The 18,902-nt window shown below is 47.2% G+C and overlaps 1 protein-coding gene across 7 annotated transcripts in view; it reads left to right on the forward strand.

The window, feature by feature from the left end:
* Positions 1-18,902, forward strand: part of DENND2B (DENN domain containing 2B) — a 201,060-nt gene that overhangs the window by 136,404 nt on the left and 45,754 nt on the right. For all 7 annotated transcript variants that reach the window (XM_045290875.1, XM_045290880.1, XM_045290876.1 and 4 more), the window contains exon 2: positions 8,203-8,307. In XM_045290875.1, the coding sequence (XP_045146810.1) occupies positions 8,203-8,307 (105 nt within the window). The remainder of the gene's footprint in view (positions 1-8,202; positions 8,308-18,902) is intronic.

An 18,902-nucleotide genomic window follows, 5' to 3' on the forward strand; every position in this document is an offset into this window, starting at 1 on the left:
TGGCCTTTGGCTCTTTGGTGACTTCTTCTGTCATCTGCTAGAAAGGCAATCAGCATTGTTTTTAGCACATTTTTAGGCACAGAATTCTACAAAATGCCTCGGGTTGCTTGGTCAAAAGAACTACTAGCTAGGCCGGTACTAGTACTTTCCGGTAGCTTTTCTCTGCTATGTGAGGAAAGAGGTGCTCAGGAGACCAGTGAGTTGGCTAGGTGAGCAATGCCTAGAGCTGTTAGGACAGGTACAGCTTCACACAGTAAGCAAAGCCTTCCCACAGTAGCCCAGTCCAGGGACAAGTGTCCTCAGAGACAAGGGATGAAGCAAAGGCTCAAACCTTTGAGACTCTGGTCTGGGTACTTCAGAGGGACTTACGCTAATGCCAACTCTCCTTGAAGCTTCTTGTCCTCCTGGGTGGTGTGTGAAGGTGGGGAGGAGGAGTTGGGATACGGGGAGAATGAAAAAGATAGTCCCGAGAAGATAGAGAGAAAAGGGTCACCTCTCAGATTGTGTTTTGGTCCATTTCTAGAAGCCCTTTGATCTCTTGGAGCACCAGGCAAATTGTTAGAAGGAACAGGGTTAGACCGGGGCCAGGTGCTTGGGGGTCAGGAGATATGCAAGGGCTGGGAGTAGTGTTCCAGAGTCTCCCGGAGAGAAAGATCACACCCCGATTTAGTTGCATTCGTTAAGCCCATTGAAGGATGTGTGCCCATCAATATTGATTGTTGGTAGTCTCTGAACAAATTATCAACCTAGGCCAGGGGTCCTCAAAAGTTTTTTAAACAGGAGGCCAGTTCACTGTCCCTCAGACCCGTTGGAGGGCCGGACTATAGTTTAAAAAAAACAAACTATGAACAAATTCCTATACACTGCACACATCTTATTTTGAAGTAAAAAACCAAAATGGGGCAAAAACACCCGGCAGGCCGGATAAATGTCCTCAGTGGGCCGCATGTGGCCCGCGAGCCGTAGTTTGAGTGACGCCTGAGTTCTAGACTCTCTTAAGGGTGAGGAAGGCGACACAAGGTATGGGAGTTGGTAAGAAGGTCTGAGTAGGTGTTCCCTAGACAGGATCAGTAGGTAGACTTACTCAGAGCAGACAGACGCCAGCAGGACTGGCCTCCACTTCTCCACCCCATACCAGAACTCATTCCCTGTCCTCACTTCTTCCTTCCCTCTGGCGACTTCCGAAGCTATTACTTCCACATGAGCAGTTTGCTTGGGAAATAAATGGAATGTGTAGAGGTCAGCTGAAATGCTCTCTTGCAGTTTAAAGGTTTTCTTTGTTAGATGTTAAGACATCTGTGCCTTCTTCCAACACCAGCCCTTACATCAACTACGAATGTAATTCTACTGAGAGCTGGGTTGGATCCCACACACTGAGGGGTACAGTCTTTCAGACTGTCAAGGCTGCCCCAAACTTTAGACACCAGCCACAAATTCAGAAGGGCCCAGGTCTCCAAAGCTTCTGATCTGCTTATTACAAATTCACGGTTCCCACTTCCCTCTTGGAGTCAATCATTCACTGGAATCACTCATAGAACTTGGAAAGCACCAGATGTACTGTTTCACAATTTTAATATAAAGGACACAAATGGAAACCAACAGAGATGCCGAGGTGAGGTCTGGAAGGGTCCTCTCAGGTCAGAATGTCCTTGTTCCAGAGACTTGTCAACCTTTATATATCAGTGTCATTCACTGACCAGGAAGCTTTCTCTAGTTTCCGTGTCGGGACTTTTACTGGGCTCATTATGTAGACTTGATTGATCATCTCGTTGCCCACTCGATTGAATCAAATCCCTAGGTCCCTCCCTTTTCTGGAAGTTAGGCAGATGCCAAGTGATGGGTCTGCCTGGCATGGCCAGCGCCCATCTAACATGAATCATCTATTAGCATAACCTCTCAGGGCCTCCGGGCAACAGATGCTCCAGCCACTTCCTAGGTACTGGGGACAAGGACCAAGTTCTTTGGGTAAAGGAATGCCGTTCCTCACCTGGGCTGGTGAAGCAGAGTGCTTAGCCATGCCGACGTGTCCTCTCCATGACGACGGAAAGCCCAACAGAATCAGGGACTTTCCTCCGGATGCTTAATCTCTTTCTCACCACTCTCAGGGTTCAAAGGTCACCTTCTTTGGGGGCAAAGCATTCTGTCAAGTCCACAATTATGCTTGTGGAAAAGTACCAAATGTTTAGAAATGTCACCGAAACCAGGAGGGAACCAGGTTTTGGTCTAGGATCGGAATGTTGCCTCAGAGAGGCTGGGCCACTCCTCCACAGACGCTCTCTTTGGAGGCTGATCTTCAACGGAGTCTCTTCTCAGACCGTGGGGACAGGCAGCTCAGGGTCAGAGAATGGGGCTGCGTTGTCGGGGAAGGAGCACTCAGGATACAGGGGTGAGAGTTACAAGATGGAGCAACCCGAGTGAGAGACCTTCTTCCCCTACTGTGAGCGTGAGGGAGAACAGATTGGGGCAGGGATGGGGAGGTGGTTTCAAACAGCCAAGAGGCAATGCTCCGCACTACTCAGGCCCACTCTCCAGGAGGTTTCCTGTGACTGCTCCCTAGCCCTTCCCTGCTGGGATACCAGCTAGAGCTGCACACTCACCATTACAGATTAGGCTGGGCTGAGGGACTAAGAGAAGTTGGCCAGGTGTGGGTGGTAGGCTAGTGGTAAACTGGGAAAGCATGTGTGTTAGTCTGGCTAGACTAGAGAAACAGATTCAGAGACCCTCATGTGTATAGGAAAGAGCTTTATATAAAGAGTAATTACACATTAAGAAAGCAACCCAGCCCAGATCAAGTCCATAAGTCCAAACTAGCCCATATGTCCAGTACTAGCCCATAAAGTCCTCTTTAGACTCATGCAGCCATGCAATAATGCCAAATGCAGGAAGATCACAGGCCAGTGGGTGGAAAGTCTTGTGGATCCAGTGGTGGTGGAAGCATCTCATCTCCACACTGGTGTGGGTCTCCATGTGGCTCCTTCAGCTCCCAGGGCTCTGACTGCCACCAGTGTAGCTCCATGTGGCTCATTTTCTGTAATGTCTTGCAAGGAGTGAGCTTATGTTCTGCCTCCAGCGAGCTATTGATCTCCTTAGGGCCTCCAAATGAGGTCATCAGGCTGCAACCTCATTGACAGGCTAAGCTCCACCCCTTCACTCTTAAGTCTCAAACTGACCACAGATTGTGCAACTACCACAGCATGCTGCACCCAAACAAAGGCATTTCTGTTCACCTCGGACTAACCACGACCTTACAGAAATGTGGTCAGTGATGACAGATGTGACAAGCCGAATCTGAGTGGTTTTTTTTTAATCGTTTTATTAAGGGCTCATACAAATCTTATCACAATCCATACATACATCAATTGTGTAAAGCACATTTATACATTCGTTACCCTCATCATTCTCAAGACATTTGCTCTCCACTTAAGCCCCTGGTATCAGCTCATTTTTTCCCTTCCCTCCTGCTCCCCCCTCCCTCATTAACCCTTGATAATTTATAAATAATTATTTTGCCACATCTTACACTGTCCAGTGTCTCCCTTCACCCACTTTTCTGTTGTCCATCCACCAGGGATGAGGTCACATGTAGATCCTTGTAATTGGTTCCCCCTTTCCACCCACCCACCCTCCCTCCCTCCACCCTCCCCGTATGGCCACTCTTACCACTGGTCCTGAAGGGATCATCCGCCCTGGATTCCCTATGTTTCCAGTTCCTATCTGTACCAGTGAACATCCTCTGGTCTAGCCAGATTTGTAAGATAGAATTGGGATCATGATAGTGGGGAGGGGGGAGCATTTAGGAACTAGAGGAAAGTTGTATGTTTCATCATACAACTGCACCCTGACTGGCTCGTCTCCTCCCTGCCGGAATCTGAATTTTTTTATGTACTCACCTAATATATATTTTTAAAAGATTTGGCGAGTAATTTAAGGTACTTTAAAATAAGGGAGGGACGCCAAATGAGTCATGTCATTGCTCTTGGGAAGCACCAGTGAATGGTGTCGTCGGCTGCAAACCTCTTTTTCACAGGCAGTTGGGAGTGAGGGGGAAGGGGGCAGAGAGGTGGTTGGCTACCAGGGATGGTGGCAGGAACAGTTGTTTGAGATACAAGGACCCTGAGAACACTTGAAGGCTGAGGAGGCTGTTTCGATGCGACATTACTAATGCTTTCACGGGATGCGATGACAGGCTTTCTCTTTTATGAGGGGGGGTTTCAAAAAGTTAATAAAAACGTTCCATTATATTTTAATATCCCCTCCTCCCCACCCCCCATGAGTTTTTTGAAGCCCATGAATTGTTGGGGTGCAGTGTAAGACAGGTGTTTCCTTCAGTCCACTTACTGCGAGTACAGAGGAGGTAAAGGCAGATTCACATGTCGACTCTCTCTGAGGCCTTCCTGGGATCCGCTTGATTTTCTCTCCCTTTACAAGTAGTCTCCCAGTGAGGATGGTGCCTGTCTATTTCTGTACCCTTAGCACCTTCCACGTGCCTACTTATAGAGCCGGGGTTGACCAGCCTGACCCAGCGTCTGAAAACTGACCAGCTGGAGGATCCAGTCACTGCCCCTTTCTCTCTCGCATCTTCTCAGAGCAGTGGATCCGCCCTCCGGAGACTGGAACTACAGGGAAGAACGAACGTGTTTTCCGCCGTGTTCCTAGTGTCTGGTCTTTCCATGTATTTTCTGCCCTTTCCTCGAGGGCCTGTCCCGGAGGTGCCAGAGCCTGTCCAGGGCTGTTCTGATGAGTGTGATGGCTACTGTGACCATTGCTACCACGGACACAGTTGAAAGCTATTGCAAGTAGATTCGTGTTGCGCTGTGCTCCCCCGGGAACCTGAGAACACAGGCCTGGGAAGGCTTCCAGAGCCATCTTTTCACTCCCTTTTTTTCTGCATTCCACACACAGCCATGTACAAAGCATTTAACGTGGCATGAGGCTGATGTGAGTAGAAAGATCAGTAGAGCTTGTGTACATAGTTGCCCTGTTTCCAAGATTGACTAATAGGAAGGGTCTTCAAAAAGTTTATGGAAAAAGAGTATTAAAAGATAAAGGAGGTTTGTTTGTTTTTTTCTGGTCAGACAGAGACTAAGAAAATCCCTAAGACTCGTATGGCCCTCAGTCACCCTTTAGATCTGGAAATCACCCCATGTCTCCATTTTCAGCCAAACAAAGGTCTATCAGGGGAACAATGCTGCTAATGAGGCGTACAGCACACTTCAGAATGAAATAAGACAAGCACACTGCGATCGAGTTCATTCTGACCCATAGTGACCCCATAGCATAAAGTAGCACTGCCCCTGTGGGCTTCCGGAGACTGTCAGTCTTGACGGAGGCAGAGAGTCTCCGCGCTCTCCTGATGAACAGCCTGCTGAACTGCTGCCCTTTCCGTAGCGGATCACTGCGTGGCCCACTGCATAGCCACCGGCTCCCCCGGCCAGAGACCAGAAGGTTTGGGAAAGAAGGGGAATGGAGGTGAAACAAAATGTGTATGAATTGTTGATTGTGGAACTGATGATCTGCTCTGTAAACCTTCACCCACTTCGCGATGAGCAATTTTTAAAAAAAGAAGAAAAACGATAACTATTCATAAAACTTAAAAATAAGAAGATAATGGAATTTTCCCACAAACAGCGTGACACCCCCGCATAGCATGATCATGAACAGGACGTGATAGAGTTATGTTTGTAAAGATCTCTGTTCTCTTCTTCATCGGCTGTTTGCATGCCACGCGACCCTGAAAGGTCAGCAAGGAGGGGGAGATGACCTCCGTGTAGGGAGGGATGAAGGCAGGGCGCTTAGGTTTCCTAGCTCCTTCAAAGCATTTGCAGTATTCAACTGGGAGAAGCATTTCAGTGCGTCCACCGTCAGAAAATGACCTTTAACCTCTGGGTTGCCTCCTCCCTTTCTACCTGTACTCTACCCTCTGGCCACCATCACCAGAGCCACAACCCTGAGAAGATCAAGCAACGAGAGAGAGCACATGTCAAGTTGAAGTTAGGAAAGAGCCGCAAATGATACCGAGAGGTTAAGTTTTGTCGATGAGACCAACCACTTAGTCGCACCAAGACGACAGACAAATAAGATCGTTGCCAGTGCCCATTTCAAAGCTAGGTACATTAAGTTTGAGGGCGCCAATGGATGTGAACCAACGAACATGCCGAACGCCTCAGCTCCATCGTGGGGCGCCCTGCCCGGGCTCTTCCCATTGGAAACTTGCTTCGTGCATACGTTGCCTGGCTCTCACACCCACTGTCCAAAGCAGTAGATTTTCTTATTGCCTGTAAGTGTCATTTTCCATCCATGTTGAGAACCCCCCCTCCCCCCAAAACCATCCCCATGGTGGAGTTGATTGTGATTTATGGCAACCCCATGAGAGAGAGTAGAATTGCCCCCATGCATTTCCAAGGCTATAAATCTTTACCGAAGTCAACTGCCTGCCGGGTCTTTTACCATGAAGTGGCTGATGGGCTTGAACTGCCAATCTCCCAGTTAGCAGACAAGCACTTAGCCACTTGTGCCACCAGGGCTCCAGACAAAATCCAGTCAAATTTTACTCATTTAAGATGGACAATTCAGTGGCTTTTAATACATTCACAGAATTGTGCATTTGCCACCACTATGTGCTTCTAGAACATTTGATGGATTGATTGTTGGAGCCCTGGGGGCATAAAGCACTTAAGCATTGGTTTGTGATCCACATGGTCGGTAGTTTGAAACCACCCACAGCTCCGCGGGAGAAAGACTGGGCTTTCTACTCCGGTAAACAGTTACAGTCTCAGAAACCCACAGGGGATCACCATGAGTCAGCATTGACTTGATGGCAGTGAGGTATTTATTGCTTATTCATTCGTGTGTGGGGGTGGGGGAGTTGTTGGGAGTTAAACTCTAATTCTTGGTATCGTTTGCAGCTCTTTCCTATATCTGTATCACTTCTGCATCCAAAAGTTCAAACCACTTGCCCACTCAACTCCCCCGGCCCCCTAGTAGTGCACCCCTCCCTTCCCCTGATCAGTCTTCCCCTCTTATGGACCTCCATAGCAGTGGGTTTGTGGGTATGGAGTGGTCCTCCTTGTTCTAGCATCATTTGTTGATAAAAGTATTTTCTTTGAATTGTCTTGGAATTCTTTTTGAAAATCACTTGATTATACATCTGTAGGTTTATTTCTAAGTTTCTTCAGTTCTATTCCTTAGAGCTTGTTCTGATGCCAGTCCCACACTCTTTGATTATTGTAGCTTTGCAGTATGTTTTGAAACTAAGAGTCTGAGTCCTCCAACTTTGTTCTTTTTCGTTTATGATCGCTTTGGCTACTTTGGGTCCTTTGCATTTCTATGAACTAGGATTAGCTTGTCAATGTCTTTAAAGAGGCCAGAAGGATTTTTGTTAGGGATTGTGTGCAATCTATTGACCTCTTTGGGGAATATTGCCATTTGAACCAATATTTTTTGAGCTATGAGCTTGAGTATCTTTCCATTAATTTAAATCTTTAATTTTTTTCAGCAATATTTTCTTGCTCAAAATTTTATATTGTGTCTTCAGTGTTACTTTATCAAAATGGCCTGTGAACATATTCTTTAAAATAACACACTCTCTTGTCTTCTACTTTTGCTTGGTTTTATTTCTTTGGACCCATATGTCACCTTACATATTATACACAGACATATGCTTTAGGCAAACCTGCTGTCCTCACGAGCCTGAAGCTCCACACCAGGGCAAGAGACTGTTTTATTCTGTGCTCTACCTAGGACATGGTACCTAGGACACATGGAGACTCAGTAAGTATGTGTTGAACAAACAAACAATTTTTCATTTCAAACAAAGGTAGCATAGTCATATTCAGACAATTCCAGTTTCATTCCTCTGAGTTAGAAAAGATAGCCAGGAGGGATGTATATGTATGTATGGCAGAACACATAAAGGCTGTATGGAAGGATAGAAGTTTAGAGAACTGCAGCTTAAGAAACAAAGAAAAGGAGGAACGGAGATGGATGTCCTTACCATTAGCTGATAGACTCTTTCCCTCCCCAGGTCAAGGGCCTCTTGAGATTCTTAAGTTGTACACTTGGAGCTAAATGTAAGGTGGGGGAATGGTTCCTACCCCTCACCACAGAAAGCCTCCGGACAATTTGGGTGGGTCACCTGGAAGCTGTTGAGGTGCTGTGGGCAGCTGTGGGAACCTGGATGACAGGCCAGGGCTTCTTTTGCAGGTCTCTGGGTTTGCAGAGAGCCGAAATGACCATGACTGCCAACAAGAATGCCAGCATCACACACGGAGCTGCAGGCACTAAGGCCCCTCAAGGGACTCTGGGCAGGTGAGTAAGGGGCACTTGTGGGGGTGGGGCTCACTGGAGGATGGCATTAAGGGACAGCCACATGGTCTAGGTCCTGGGCAGGACCCCTGCCAACATGCACATTTATATGTCAACACACTTCTGGTAGTCATCCGGGTGTGTTGACCCAAGTCATGATGACCATGGAGCAGAAAGTCTCCTCTGGGCTCTACAATAGTTCATTCCAAATTCCATAGATTTCCATAAGAAACAGCAAGCAACGACTATGAAATATGCTTTGCTTTATTCCGTTGGGGGCTCCTCGGGCTCTGGGAATGGAGCCAGCAAGAACTGCCTGATGTTCTTCTGGCTGCAGTCTGTTCCCAGGGTGGGGACAGCTTAGGGGGCTGTGCCGGAGGTAGGACGTACTGTGGTGAGGGAAGCTGGCCACACTGAGGGGAAGGGTAGTGCATATTAGCACCAGTTCCGAGCAGAAGTTTAGGGTGTAAAAGAATGTAGGTTGGGCTGAAAAGAAAGTAGCTTGGGGACTTTGAGCCATTGTCAGTTATAATCCGCTTTCCCCTCTTTCCTCTTAGAGTGGGAATGTGAGACCATAGCAAAAATGACGGGCTTGGAGTCGGAAAGAACTGGGTGCACAGACAAGCTCTGACTTCTTACCAACTCGTGAGAGCTCAGGGCCTTTTTTTTTTTGCTAATTAATTCATTTATTTTTTTCATCATTTTATTGGGGGCTCTTACAGCTCTTCTAACAATCCACACATCCATGTGTCAGCACATTTGTACATTTGTTGCCATCATCCTTTTCAAAACATTTTCTTTCTACTTGAGCCCTTGATATCAACTCCTCATTTTTTCCAACTTCTCTCACGCCCCCACCCTCATGAACCCTTGATAAATTATAAATTATTATAATTTTCATATCTTACACTGTCTGCTGTCTCCCTTCACCCATGTTTCTGTTGTTTGTCACTTTTTCTTTTTAATTCCCACTAGATCTTGGTTATACCAGTGTGTTAGTCCGGGTAAACTAGAGAAACAAATCCATGGACACTCATGTGTATAAGAAAGAGCTTTATATCCAAGAACAATTGAATATTGAGAAAACATCCCAGCCCAGTCCAGGTCAAGTCCATAGTCAGATATTAGCCCATATGTCCAATGCCAATCTACAAAGTCCTCTTCAGACTCACAAAACACATGCAATGACGCCGAATGCAGGAAGATCACAGGCCAGTGGGTGTAAAGTCTTGTGGATCCAGTGGTGGCGGAAGCCTCTCATCTCCACACTGGTGTGGGTCTCCACGTGGCTCCTCCTTCTCCCAAGGCTCTGACTGCCACCAGTGTAGCTCCATGTGGCTCGTCTGTAATGTCTTGCAGGGAGTGAGCTTGCGTTCTGCCTCCAGTGAGCTATTTATCTCCTTAGCAACTCCAAATGAGGTCATCAAGCTGCTATCTGATTGACAGGCTAAACTCCACCCCTTCACTCTTAAGTCTCAAACTGATCACAGATTATATAACCACCACAACAATCTATAAAATAATGATTATAGTATCTCATAGCTTTGCTCAGAGAACAAAATGACATAAAACATATACCAGTGCTTAGCCTAGTGGCTGGCTTCAAGTAAAACAAAACAAAGTCACTACCTTAGAGTTGAGCCCAACTCATAGTGACCCCTGCGGACACGGAAACCTTGTGTGTTTCCGAGACTGCCACTCTTCACTGCCAGCTGGTGGTTTCAAACTGCTGACCGTGTGGTTGTCAGCTCAACGAGTAACCAGTACACTACAAGGACTCCTGGCTTATGTAAGTGTTAGCTCCCTGCCTGTGGTGGGGTAAAAGCTTCCCAAGCTGGGGCTTCTCACATATTGGTCAAGGCTGTGTGCCCATGTCCTAGGAGAGCCTCCTAGCTCTTTGATTAAAGCCGTGGCCTTTTTAATCGCTCCTTCGGCAGAATTCCACGCTGACAAGTTTGGCTTTAAGGACCTCACCCGCTAGCAACGGATGCCTATGAGAAGGAAATTCAGCTTAGGTCAGGAGAAGGCTAGATGTCTGGACTCTGTGGTGCCAGACAGAGTCTAATAGGGTGTGACCAGAGGCTCTGGCAGGTGTCTGATGCAGTCAAAGTATGGGCCTTAGAGAGTAAATGGTGTGGATGAAGCACGGGTTTACCCCCACAGAAAGGGCTTGGTCCCAGTGGGAACGTTTGGATGGACTGTGCCAACCAATCAGGGATCAGTAGACTTTTACTTATTAAATATATGTGAGTGTCCAACAATCAAATGAACTGCTTGTTACCCTGGCAGCAAGACCCCATACCTGACCCTGTGCGCTCTAGCCTAGCCTAGGCTTGTCGACCTGCCTGCTTCCTAGAACTGGGTGTGGCTAGGAGGCATAGCGGGGACCAACAGTGTCTTGGGCAAAGGAAACAGGCAGAGAGACCCAGTACTTCCAGGGTGTGTTGGTAGTCGAGACAGCTAGGTCCTCATCTCAGAGTTTCTGTCTCCCTTTGCTGACTTTGGGGCAGTCACTATGATAGGCCGTCACCAGCCCGGTGGCATGTCTCACTGCTCGTTTTTTACCATATTGAGTTGACAGATGAACACTGGTAATTAAGCTGCCCATATTTTTCTAAGTCAGACCACTCACTGTAGGTGTGAAATAAACATTATGCATGTTTTTATCCCTAAGTCTCGACAAATAATATCTGGCTTGGAGATTGTCATGCCTTCAACTCTTTTTTTTTTTTTTTTATGATTTTATTGGGGGCTCGTACAACTCTTATCACAATCCATACATCCATCCATTGTATGTCAAGAACATTTGTACATTTGTTAACCTCATCATTCTCAAAACATTTGCTTTCTACTTAAGCCCTTGGTATCAGCTCATTTTCCCCTCCCTCCCTGCTCCCCTCTCCCCCATGAACCCTTCATATTGTATAAATTATTATTTTGTCATATCTTACACTGTTCGATGTCTCCCTCCCTTCACCCATTTTTCTGTTGTCCATTCCCCAGGGAGGAGGTTATAAGTAGATCCTTATAATCGGTTCCCCCTCTCTACCTCACTTTCCCTCCACCCTCCGGTATCATCACTCTCACCACTGGTCCCGAAGGGATCATCTGTCCTGGCTTCCCTGTGCTTCCGGTTCCTATCTGTACCAGTGTACATGCTCCAGCCCAGCCAGATTTGTAAGGTAAAATTGGGATCATGATAGTGGTGGGGGAGGAAGCATTTAAGAATTAGAGGAAAATTGTATGTTTCTTCATTGCTACACTGCACCCTGACTGGCTCGTCCCCGCGACCCTTCTATAAGGGGGTGTCCCATTCATTACCTACCAATGGGCTTCGGGTCCCCAATCTGCATGCCCCCGAGAGCCTTCAACTCTTTTAAATATTCTTTTTTTTCCCTTTCTTTTAATTTCCACCTTGGAGGGGGTGGTGGGAGACACTGTAATATCACGTTGCAAAACAGAATCAGGGCTGCTGCCAGATGCCCCAGTTTCCGTTTGGACTTCATGCCTACACGTTTCTAAGCATGTTCCTAAATTGCTCTTCCTTAAGCTTCCCAGTAGGCTTGGCATCATAACATGCCACATGGTGTTTGTAAATATCTGGGCCGCCTCTGATGTGCCTAAAAAAGCATCTTGGCCTGCCTCCCTTGTCAGATCTCCCTTCCTAACTTCCTTCCTTCCTGCCATTTTTCTGCATCTCTTCCTCCTTCCCCTCTCCTCTGGGGACGAGGCTTTTGGCAGGGAGTCCCAGACCTCTGTGAATGAGTGTTCTCTTCTCTCAGAGGCTACCCCTGGACTGTAGCTGTTATTTAGAAAGTGTGCTCTGGTGGTTTCTGGATGCCTTCACCTCCAGCCCCCTCTTGGGGTGTTCTTTGGGCCGACGAAGGCACTTCATTTGGCAAGTGATCACCAGTTGGCTCTGAGGACTCTCCTCCGGGGTGCCAGGCTCTGTACTAGAAAATGGGGGACAAAGAGGGTTGATTCAGTATCTTTCTCCAAGGCATTTGTAATTTGGATTGCTGATATTGGCACCTGAATTTCTTAGTCTTGACTTTTCAGTAGATGTTTGGCAGTGACCTGGGGTCCTTTTATTACTGCTAGTTGAGGAGTCTGAAGTTCAAGGAGACTCTTTGTGATGGCTGGAACTTGGGTTGAGGAGTAAAGGGGTGTTAGAGCCTTGGACAGCTAGACTGTTGACCCACTGGGATGACCACTCGCTAGAAAGCAAATATCACTTTGGTCAGAGAAAATCTCAGTGAGATGGACTGACACAATAACCCTAAGAATGGACTCAAACATGCCAGTGACGGAAACATTAGTCCAGTGGCCTGACGGACCGCTCCAGTGTCAGTCTTCCTGTCTCGGAGACCAGAGGAACTAGTGGGGACCCAGATACCTAGACCACGAGCTCTAGAAGGTACTGCATTGAGTGGGAGAAAAATGCAGAGCAACACTCAGAATCATGAAAGAGATGAGGCTTACTGGCCAGATAAAGATTGGTGGAATCCTGCAGACTATGGCTCTCCGTGGTCCTTCAGGTTCCCAACTGAACTCACCTCTGTGTCTCAGTTCTTAGCCAAACACTTGGACAGGTGTGTAAAGGAAACAGGTGTGTAAAGGGAGGGTGTGCATACCCTACAACAGTCTACTATTTGCCAGTAAAACAAAAAAAGGCAGCATTAACCCAAAGATAAGGTTCAAAAGGATGAGGAAAGACCTACTTAGGAAAACACAGGGAGGAAGCGAGATAAGTGATGTTGCACTGAGGGAATTTCAATCAATGACATGAAATGAAATGTGTGTGGAAAACCAATCTTCTCTGTAGACCTCCAACTACTTAACAATAAGCAGTTAAAAACTGAACCCAGAAAAACAGTGGCCATGCAGACGGCAGAGAAGGAGGGGTGACGTGGGCTTTGTTAAACCCAAGACTGCCCTGTGTGGTAGCCAACATGACAGCCATTGTGGAAAACTGTCCCTTTTTTTCAGAAAAGACTTCACCTTGCAGTACCACCAAGCCAGGTTAGAGCAAGTCCTGGGGTCCAGGTTCTGGATTCTCACAGGTGTTTTGCTCATTGATTCTCTTCCACTTCCTTTGCAGCCTAATCTTGATTTGGCAGGACCAGGTAGCATGAGGAAGTCTCGGTCTTTTCATTCCATCACCTGACTTGTGTTTTGTTCTTGCTGCACCCTGCGCACCTGGAGGCCGTTTCCCCTTCCCTTGGTCATGGAGGCTGAATGGGCACATTGTTTCACCCTCGGCACCGTTATGGTTTACCCACCTGGTGTGGCTATTCTGAATTGATCGAGGGTGGGGGCGAGTCTCAAAGCTCGTCTAAATTCCAAAGGTCAGACATTTGCAATGCTGCTGCTGGTGACCTGCTGTGGGGCTGGAAGCAGCTTGGTGACTTACAGAGCAGGAAGTGGGATGCTTAGAGCTCCTTCAACCGCCAGGACACGGTGAACTTGAACACTTGTGCTCTCAGGAGATTGCAGTTGATGGTGTGGTAACTGGCTCTGGTGGTTCTCAGGAGACCCGCACAACCTGCTCATTTCTCTGATGACAGCTTCTGCACGGTGAAACTTCAGCATCGGGTTATTGCCAGTTGGGCATATGGGCTGTTGGTATTGTGTTTGGGGAGTTTGCCTCTGGATGTCGGGTTAGGACACCAGAGTGTCTGTAAGAATGTAGATCTGCATGAGGTGTCGAAGGGATCAGGTATCAGGCATCATCAGAACAAAAAATCCTATCATTGTGAATGAGGAGGGGTGAGCGGAGTGGAGACCCAAAGCCCATTTGTAGGCCACTGGACATCCCCTTACAAAAGGGTCTCTGGGAGATGAGCCAGTCAGGGTGCAATGTAGCAACAATGAAACATACAACTTTTCTCTAGTTCCCAAATTATTCCCCCCCCCCACCCACCCACTATCATGATCCCAATTCTACCTTACAAATCTGGCTAGACCAGAGGATGTACATTGGTACAGATAGGAACCGGAAACAGCGAATCCAGGGCGGATGATCCCTTCAGGACCAGTGGTGAGAGTGGCGATACTGGGAGGATAGAGGGAGGGTGGGTTGGAAAGGAGGAACCGATCACAAGGATCTACATGTGACCTCCTCCCTGGGGGATGGACAACAGAAAAGTGGGTGAAGGGAGACGTCAGACAGGGCAAGATACGACAAAATAATAATTTATAAATTATCAAGGGTTCATGAGGAAGGGGGAGTGGGGAGGGAGGGGAAAAGAGGAGCTGATGCCAGGGGCTTGGTGGAGAGCAGATGAGGGCACTGAATGTACAAATGCGCTTGACACAATGGATGTGTGTATGGATTGTGATAAGAGTTGTATTAGCCCCAATAAAACGATTAAAGAAAACAAAAACGAATGTAGATCTGCAGTTGATTTGTCTGACTTCGCCGCGTGTCTCTAGAAAATGGAACTTGGCACTTCCAAGGCGGTCCTTGTTGACCCAATGGTGAGGAGGGGCAGCTTCCTGGAGCATCAGCCACAGGGCTCTTGGAGCTTAGGTAATTCCTTCCTAGTAGCACAGTGGCCGGTGCCCTGAGAGGCTTCCTCCCAGCCATTTAGTCAACTGGTCAATTTTTCCAAGGAGCCTCCTAAGGAAGAGGCCAGCAGTTTGAATCTCCCAGCTGCTCTGCAGAGGAAGATGCGGGTGGTCTGCTGGCATAAAGATTTGCAGCCCTGGAAGCCCTTTCAGGCAGTTCTACCCAGTCCTGCCGGCTTGCTACAAGTTGGAACCCACTCAATAACATTGGGATTGGGTTTGGGTTCCCACCTTTCTCAAGAGCCCTAGTGGTACATATTGTTTAAGTGCTCTGCTGAGGCCTTTAGCAACGTGCTTCTGTAAAGATTACAACCAAGAAAACCTTAGAGCCAGTTCTACCCTGTCACATGTGGTTGCTGTGAGTTGCTGTGACCTAATGACACAGAACAATAACAGCACCTTGCTAATGGGCTGCCCGCGGATGGACTCTCCACCTAGTCTATAGATTCTTAGAAAGTCAGTGCTAGCCCCTAGAACTCATTCGGTCTAACCCTCTTATTTCATATATTGGGGAAACTGAGGTAAGGAGAGAAGGAGAGGCTCCTAAGGGTACAAAGTTAAGGGTAGAAAGAACTCAACCCTACCTTTCTTGCTCCTTCTGTTATGTTATCGCCTCCTTACAGTCAGTCACTGCCTGTAAACATCCTTCCATCACCTCGCTCAAGATTACTCCCATCTGTGATCAGGTTAGACTTGATCTCACCTGCTTGTCTTCTCATAATCTGGCCTGGGTCTGTCTATCTACCGTGAAGTTTTGCATGGTCTAATGCAACCAGGGCCTTTGTGCCAATCTAGATGCAAACTTACTTTCTCCTTTGGGCTTTTCTTGACCAACCAGCCGGGAAGGATTCTCCTTCCCCTGCCCTCTGCATTCACTCCCAAGACCCTTGGTTTGGAGCCTGCAAATGGCACTTGTCATTACAGAACCTCAGAGAGCAGATAGATGTATGGATCTTGTTTGCACTACGTAATTGAAACTCATTGTAGTTTCAGTTACTCTGTTGGGGTGTCAGAGAGAGGGTATCCTGTGGTTCATCTGGCTCAGTTACTTGATATATATATATAGCACATGAGCTAGTTAAAGCCCGCATAGCTGGTTGGCTACAGACCTATGACTTCAGTTCACATTTGCAGATTTCTGTGCAGAGGCCTTGGTTTGTGACAGTGGTGAAATCCAGAGATGCCAAATGATCCCACTGCCAAAGCGGATACAGATTAGGTCCTGCCTTGCATTTCAGGAAGAGGGTAAGGCCTTGCAGGGAAGCAGATGCGCCTGAGAACAGTGGCCGTGGGCAAAAGATGGCATTGCAGAGCCTGTGTAGACCATGACAGCTCTGGAGCCTCAAGGGAAGACTGCAGCCTCAGGCCCATGAGCTGTTCTAGAGCACAGCTATATGTACTGGTCCGGTTGTTTGTTGGTCGGTGTGTAAAATGTGTATCTCCGCTGGCTTCCCTATTCCTACAAGGCAGAGGTCAGACATGCCTCCACCCTCCATCTTTCTTTACCCTATTCTGACACCAACCATTCCTCGCCATGACACTTTATTCTTCTTCCGGGTTCTATAATTTGTTGCACTGGCCATACCAGAACTCACAGTGATGGGGGTTTATTAGGGAAGTTAACAGGTTACCATAAGTCAGGTTTAGTAAACCAAAAGGATGCATCTAGTCAAGTAAACTAAGGATGCATCTAGTCATTGGTCCACATCCACATCTCTTTCTAGTCCGAGCCCTCTGCGGGCCAGGAAACCAGCTGGCTCATCTGCCTCACGGGCTCATAGGTTCAAGGCTGCTCCTCTGTTCTGACTCAAGGTCTCCTCACCTCAACCTCTGGTCTTGGCCTTGTTCCTGTGCTCGTTCCCATGGTCTCCACACCGCAGCCTCTGGTCTCAGCCTCCCCCCTTCAGACAGAGACCCCCAACAGGCTCCATAGGTAGCCCTTTTTCAGATGTGGCTGAGACGGCACTTACACATGGAGGAATGACGTAGATGGAGGTGTGGTTTTTGTCTTTCAGCAGACCGTGCTCCCAAGGAAACAAAGTGTGGTGACTTAAATCAGACCCTCTACTAAGGGGAGACTTAATCCCACCTTAATCCTGTCAATTAGCATAGGAGAAAACTCCCTCCACAGTGGGATTATAACCACAGGCAGAGAGGCTAGAATTTATAACACACCACATAATGGTGTTATGGCTGGAAGAGCCTTATTAATTAACCACAATTCACGAGGTAACAAACCACCCCAAATTTAATGACATAAAAGAAGTAATTGATTTTACTCACAAATCTACACTTGGGATAGGGCTCAGCAGGGAAAGGTTGCTCACTCTGTCCAGCGTCACTTGGGGGGTCTTGAAGGCTGGAGCTATCGAGATGGTCAGGAACTGGAATCACCTGTCTGATGACTCATGCTGGTAGTTGGCTGGCGCCTCCGACGGCATTACCTACCTCATGTGCTCTCTTCCTGTGGCTGCGCACTTTCACCAAATGGTATGTGAGTTCCAAGAGAATGAGGCAGAAATGGGTTTTTGCATGGCATTTTTATCCCTGGCCCCAATGGTCACATAGGTCCTTGGCCACCATACTTTATTGGTTATGGCAATAACAAAGTTCTGCCTTTCAAGAGGAAGGGGGATAGATAGTTTCCTAACACCGGAGGGAAGAAATATCGACCTCACGTTGTAAGACCAGCATGGAGATATGGGATATGGAGTGGTAGCTTGATTTGAAAAACGCAGTGTGCCAAGGGCTACTTTCTGGTCACAGTTCACATCCTTCTTCAGTGAGTCCCAGGTACAGGAATTCATCATCTAAATGAGGTCCAGGTATCGAGAGAATCCCTGGATGCAATCCCTTTTCTTAGCTGTTGATTCTTGGGTTCTAGTCTTCTTCAGAGCAAGACTTGGGAACTGAAACAAGGTCTTTGCTGCTCACACACTCAAGGTCTGCTGGTGGGAAATGAGGGCCTGAGCTGTTACCGGTCGCTCAGTCTTGTACTGAGCAGGCCTGCCTTGGCACCTGCTCGCCGTGGCTCTTTGCTTCTCCCTCTGAGCTTTGCGTGCTCTCTCTGAGTCTTCATGACTGTTTGTGTCAGTCTGGGTGGACTAGAGCAACAAATCCATGGACACACGTATGTGTATAAGAAAGAGCTTTATATACAAGAACAATTGTACATTGAGAAAACATCCCAACCCAGTCCAGATCAAGTCCATAAGTCCAATATTAGCCCAATATGCCTGATACAGATCTATAAAGTCCTCGTCAGACTCATAAAACACATGCAGCACGATCACAAGCCAATGGGTAGAAAGTCTTTGGGTCCAGTGGCATTGTAAGCATCTCAGCGCTGCCAGGGGTCTCTCTGTGGCTTCTCTGGCTTCCGAGGTCTGGTTGCGTCCTTGTGACTTGTCTTCTGCAATGTCTCCCAGGGAGTAGCAGGGAGAGAGAGGTGTCTTCCACCTCCAAGAAGGAAGTACCAGATTTCCCAGAATTCTCAGGAAAAGGTCATACCCACAGAAGTCTGATTGGCTATCTCCAGATTTAATCCTTAAATTGACACCAGAATAGGTGACTAGCACACTGTTCCACACAAAGTAGCTCATTCTTACAGGTTTGCTGGATTTGCTTCATGCCTGTAATATTTCAAGGACCCAGGGTCTCCCCTTCATTTTATACTAACTCTGTTCCTTTTATCCCAAGAGGTTGTACTTCTTATAATAACTATATTGATTTCTTATGAATCAATTTTATAATCCATTGCAATTGATAAAAGCCACCCTATAAATCACTTCAAGATAAGCCTCTTTCTGCTTCGGGCTGCCTGTGGAATCCCTAAGGAACACCAATTCTTTTTTTAAACAGTTTTTTGATGCCTCACCTACATATCATACAATAGTTGAATTATACCAAGAACAGTTGTGCAGTCATCACCACAATCAACTTTAGAACATTTTCTTCTTTCTTGAACTCTGTTACTCATGTGCTTTGTTTTAATTCTGGCAAAAAAATACACAATAAAACATTCTCCA

This window comes from Echinops telfairi, unplaced genomic scaffold, assembly GCF_000313985.2.
Source record: "Echinops telfairi isolate 266 unplaced genomic scaffold, ASM31398v2 ScPeMD7_60;HRSCAF=208, whole genome shotgun sequence".
Lineage (NCBI taxonomy): Eukaryota > Metazoa > Chordata > Mammalia > Afrosoricida > Tenrecidae > Echinops > Echinops telfairi.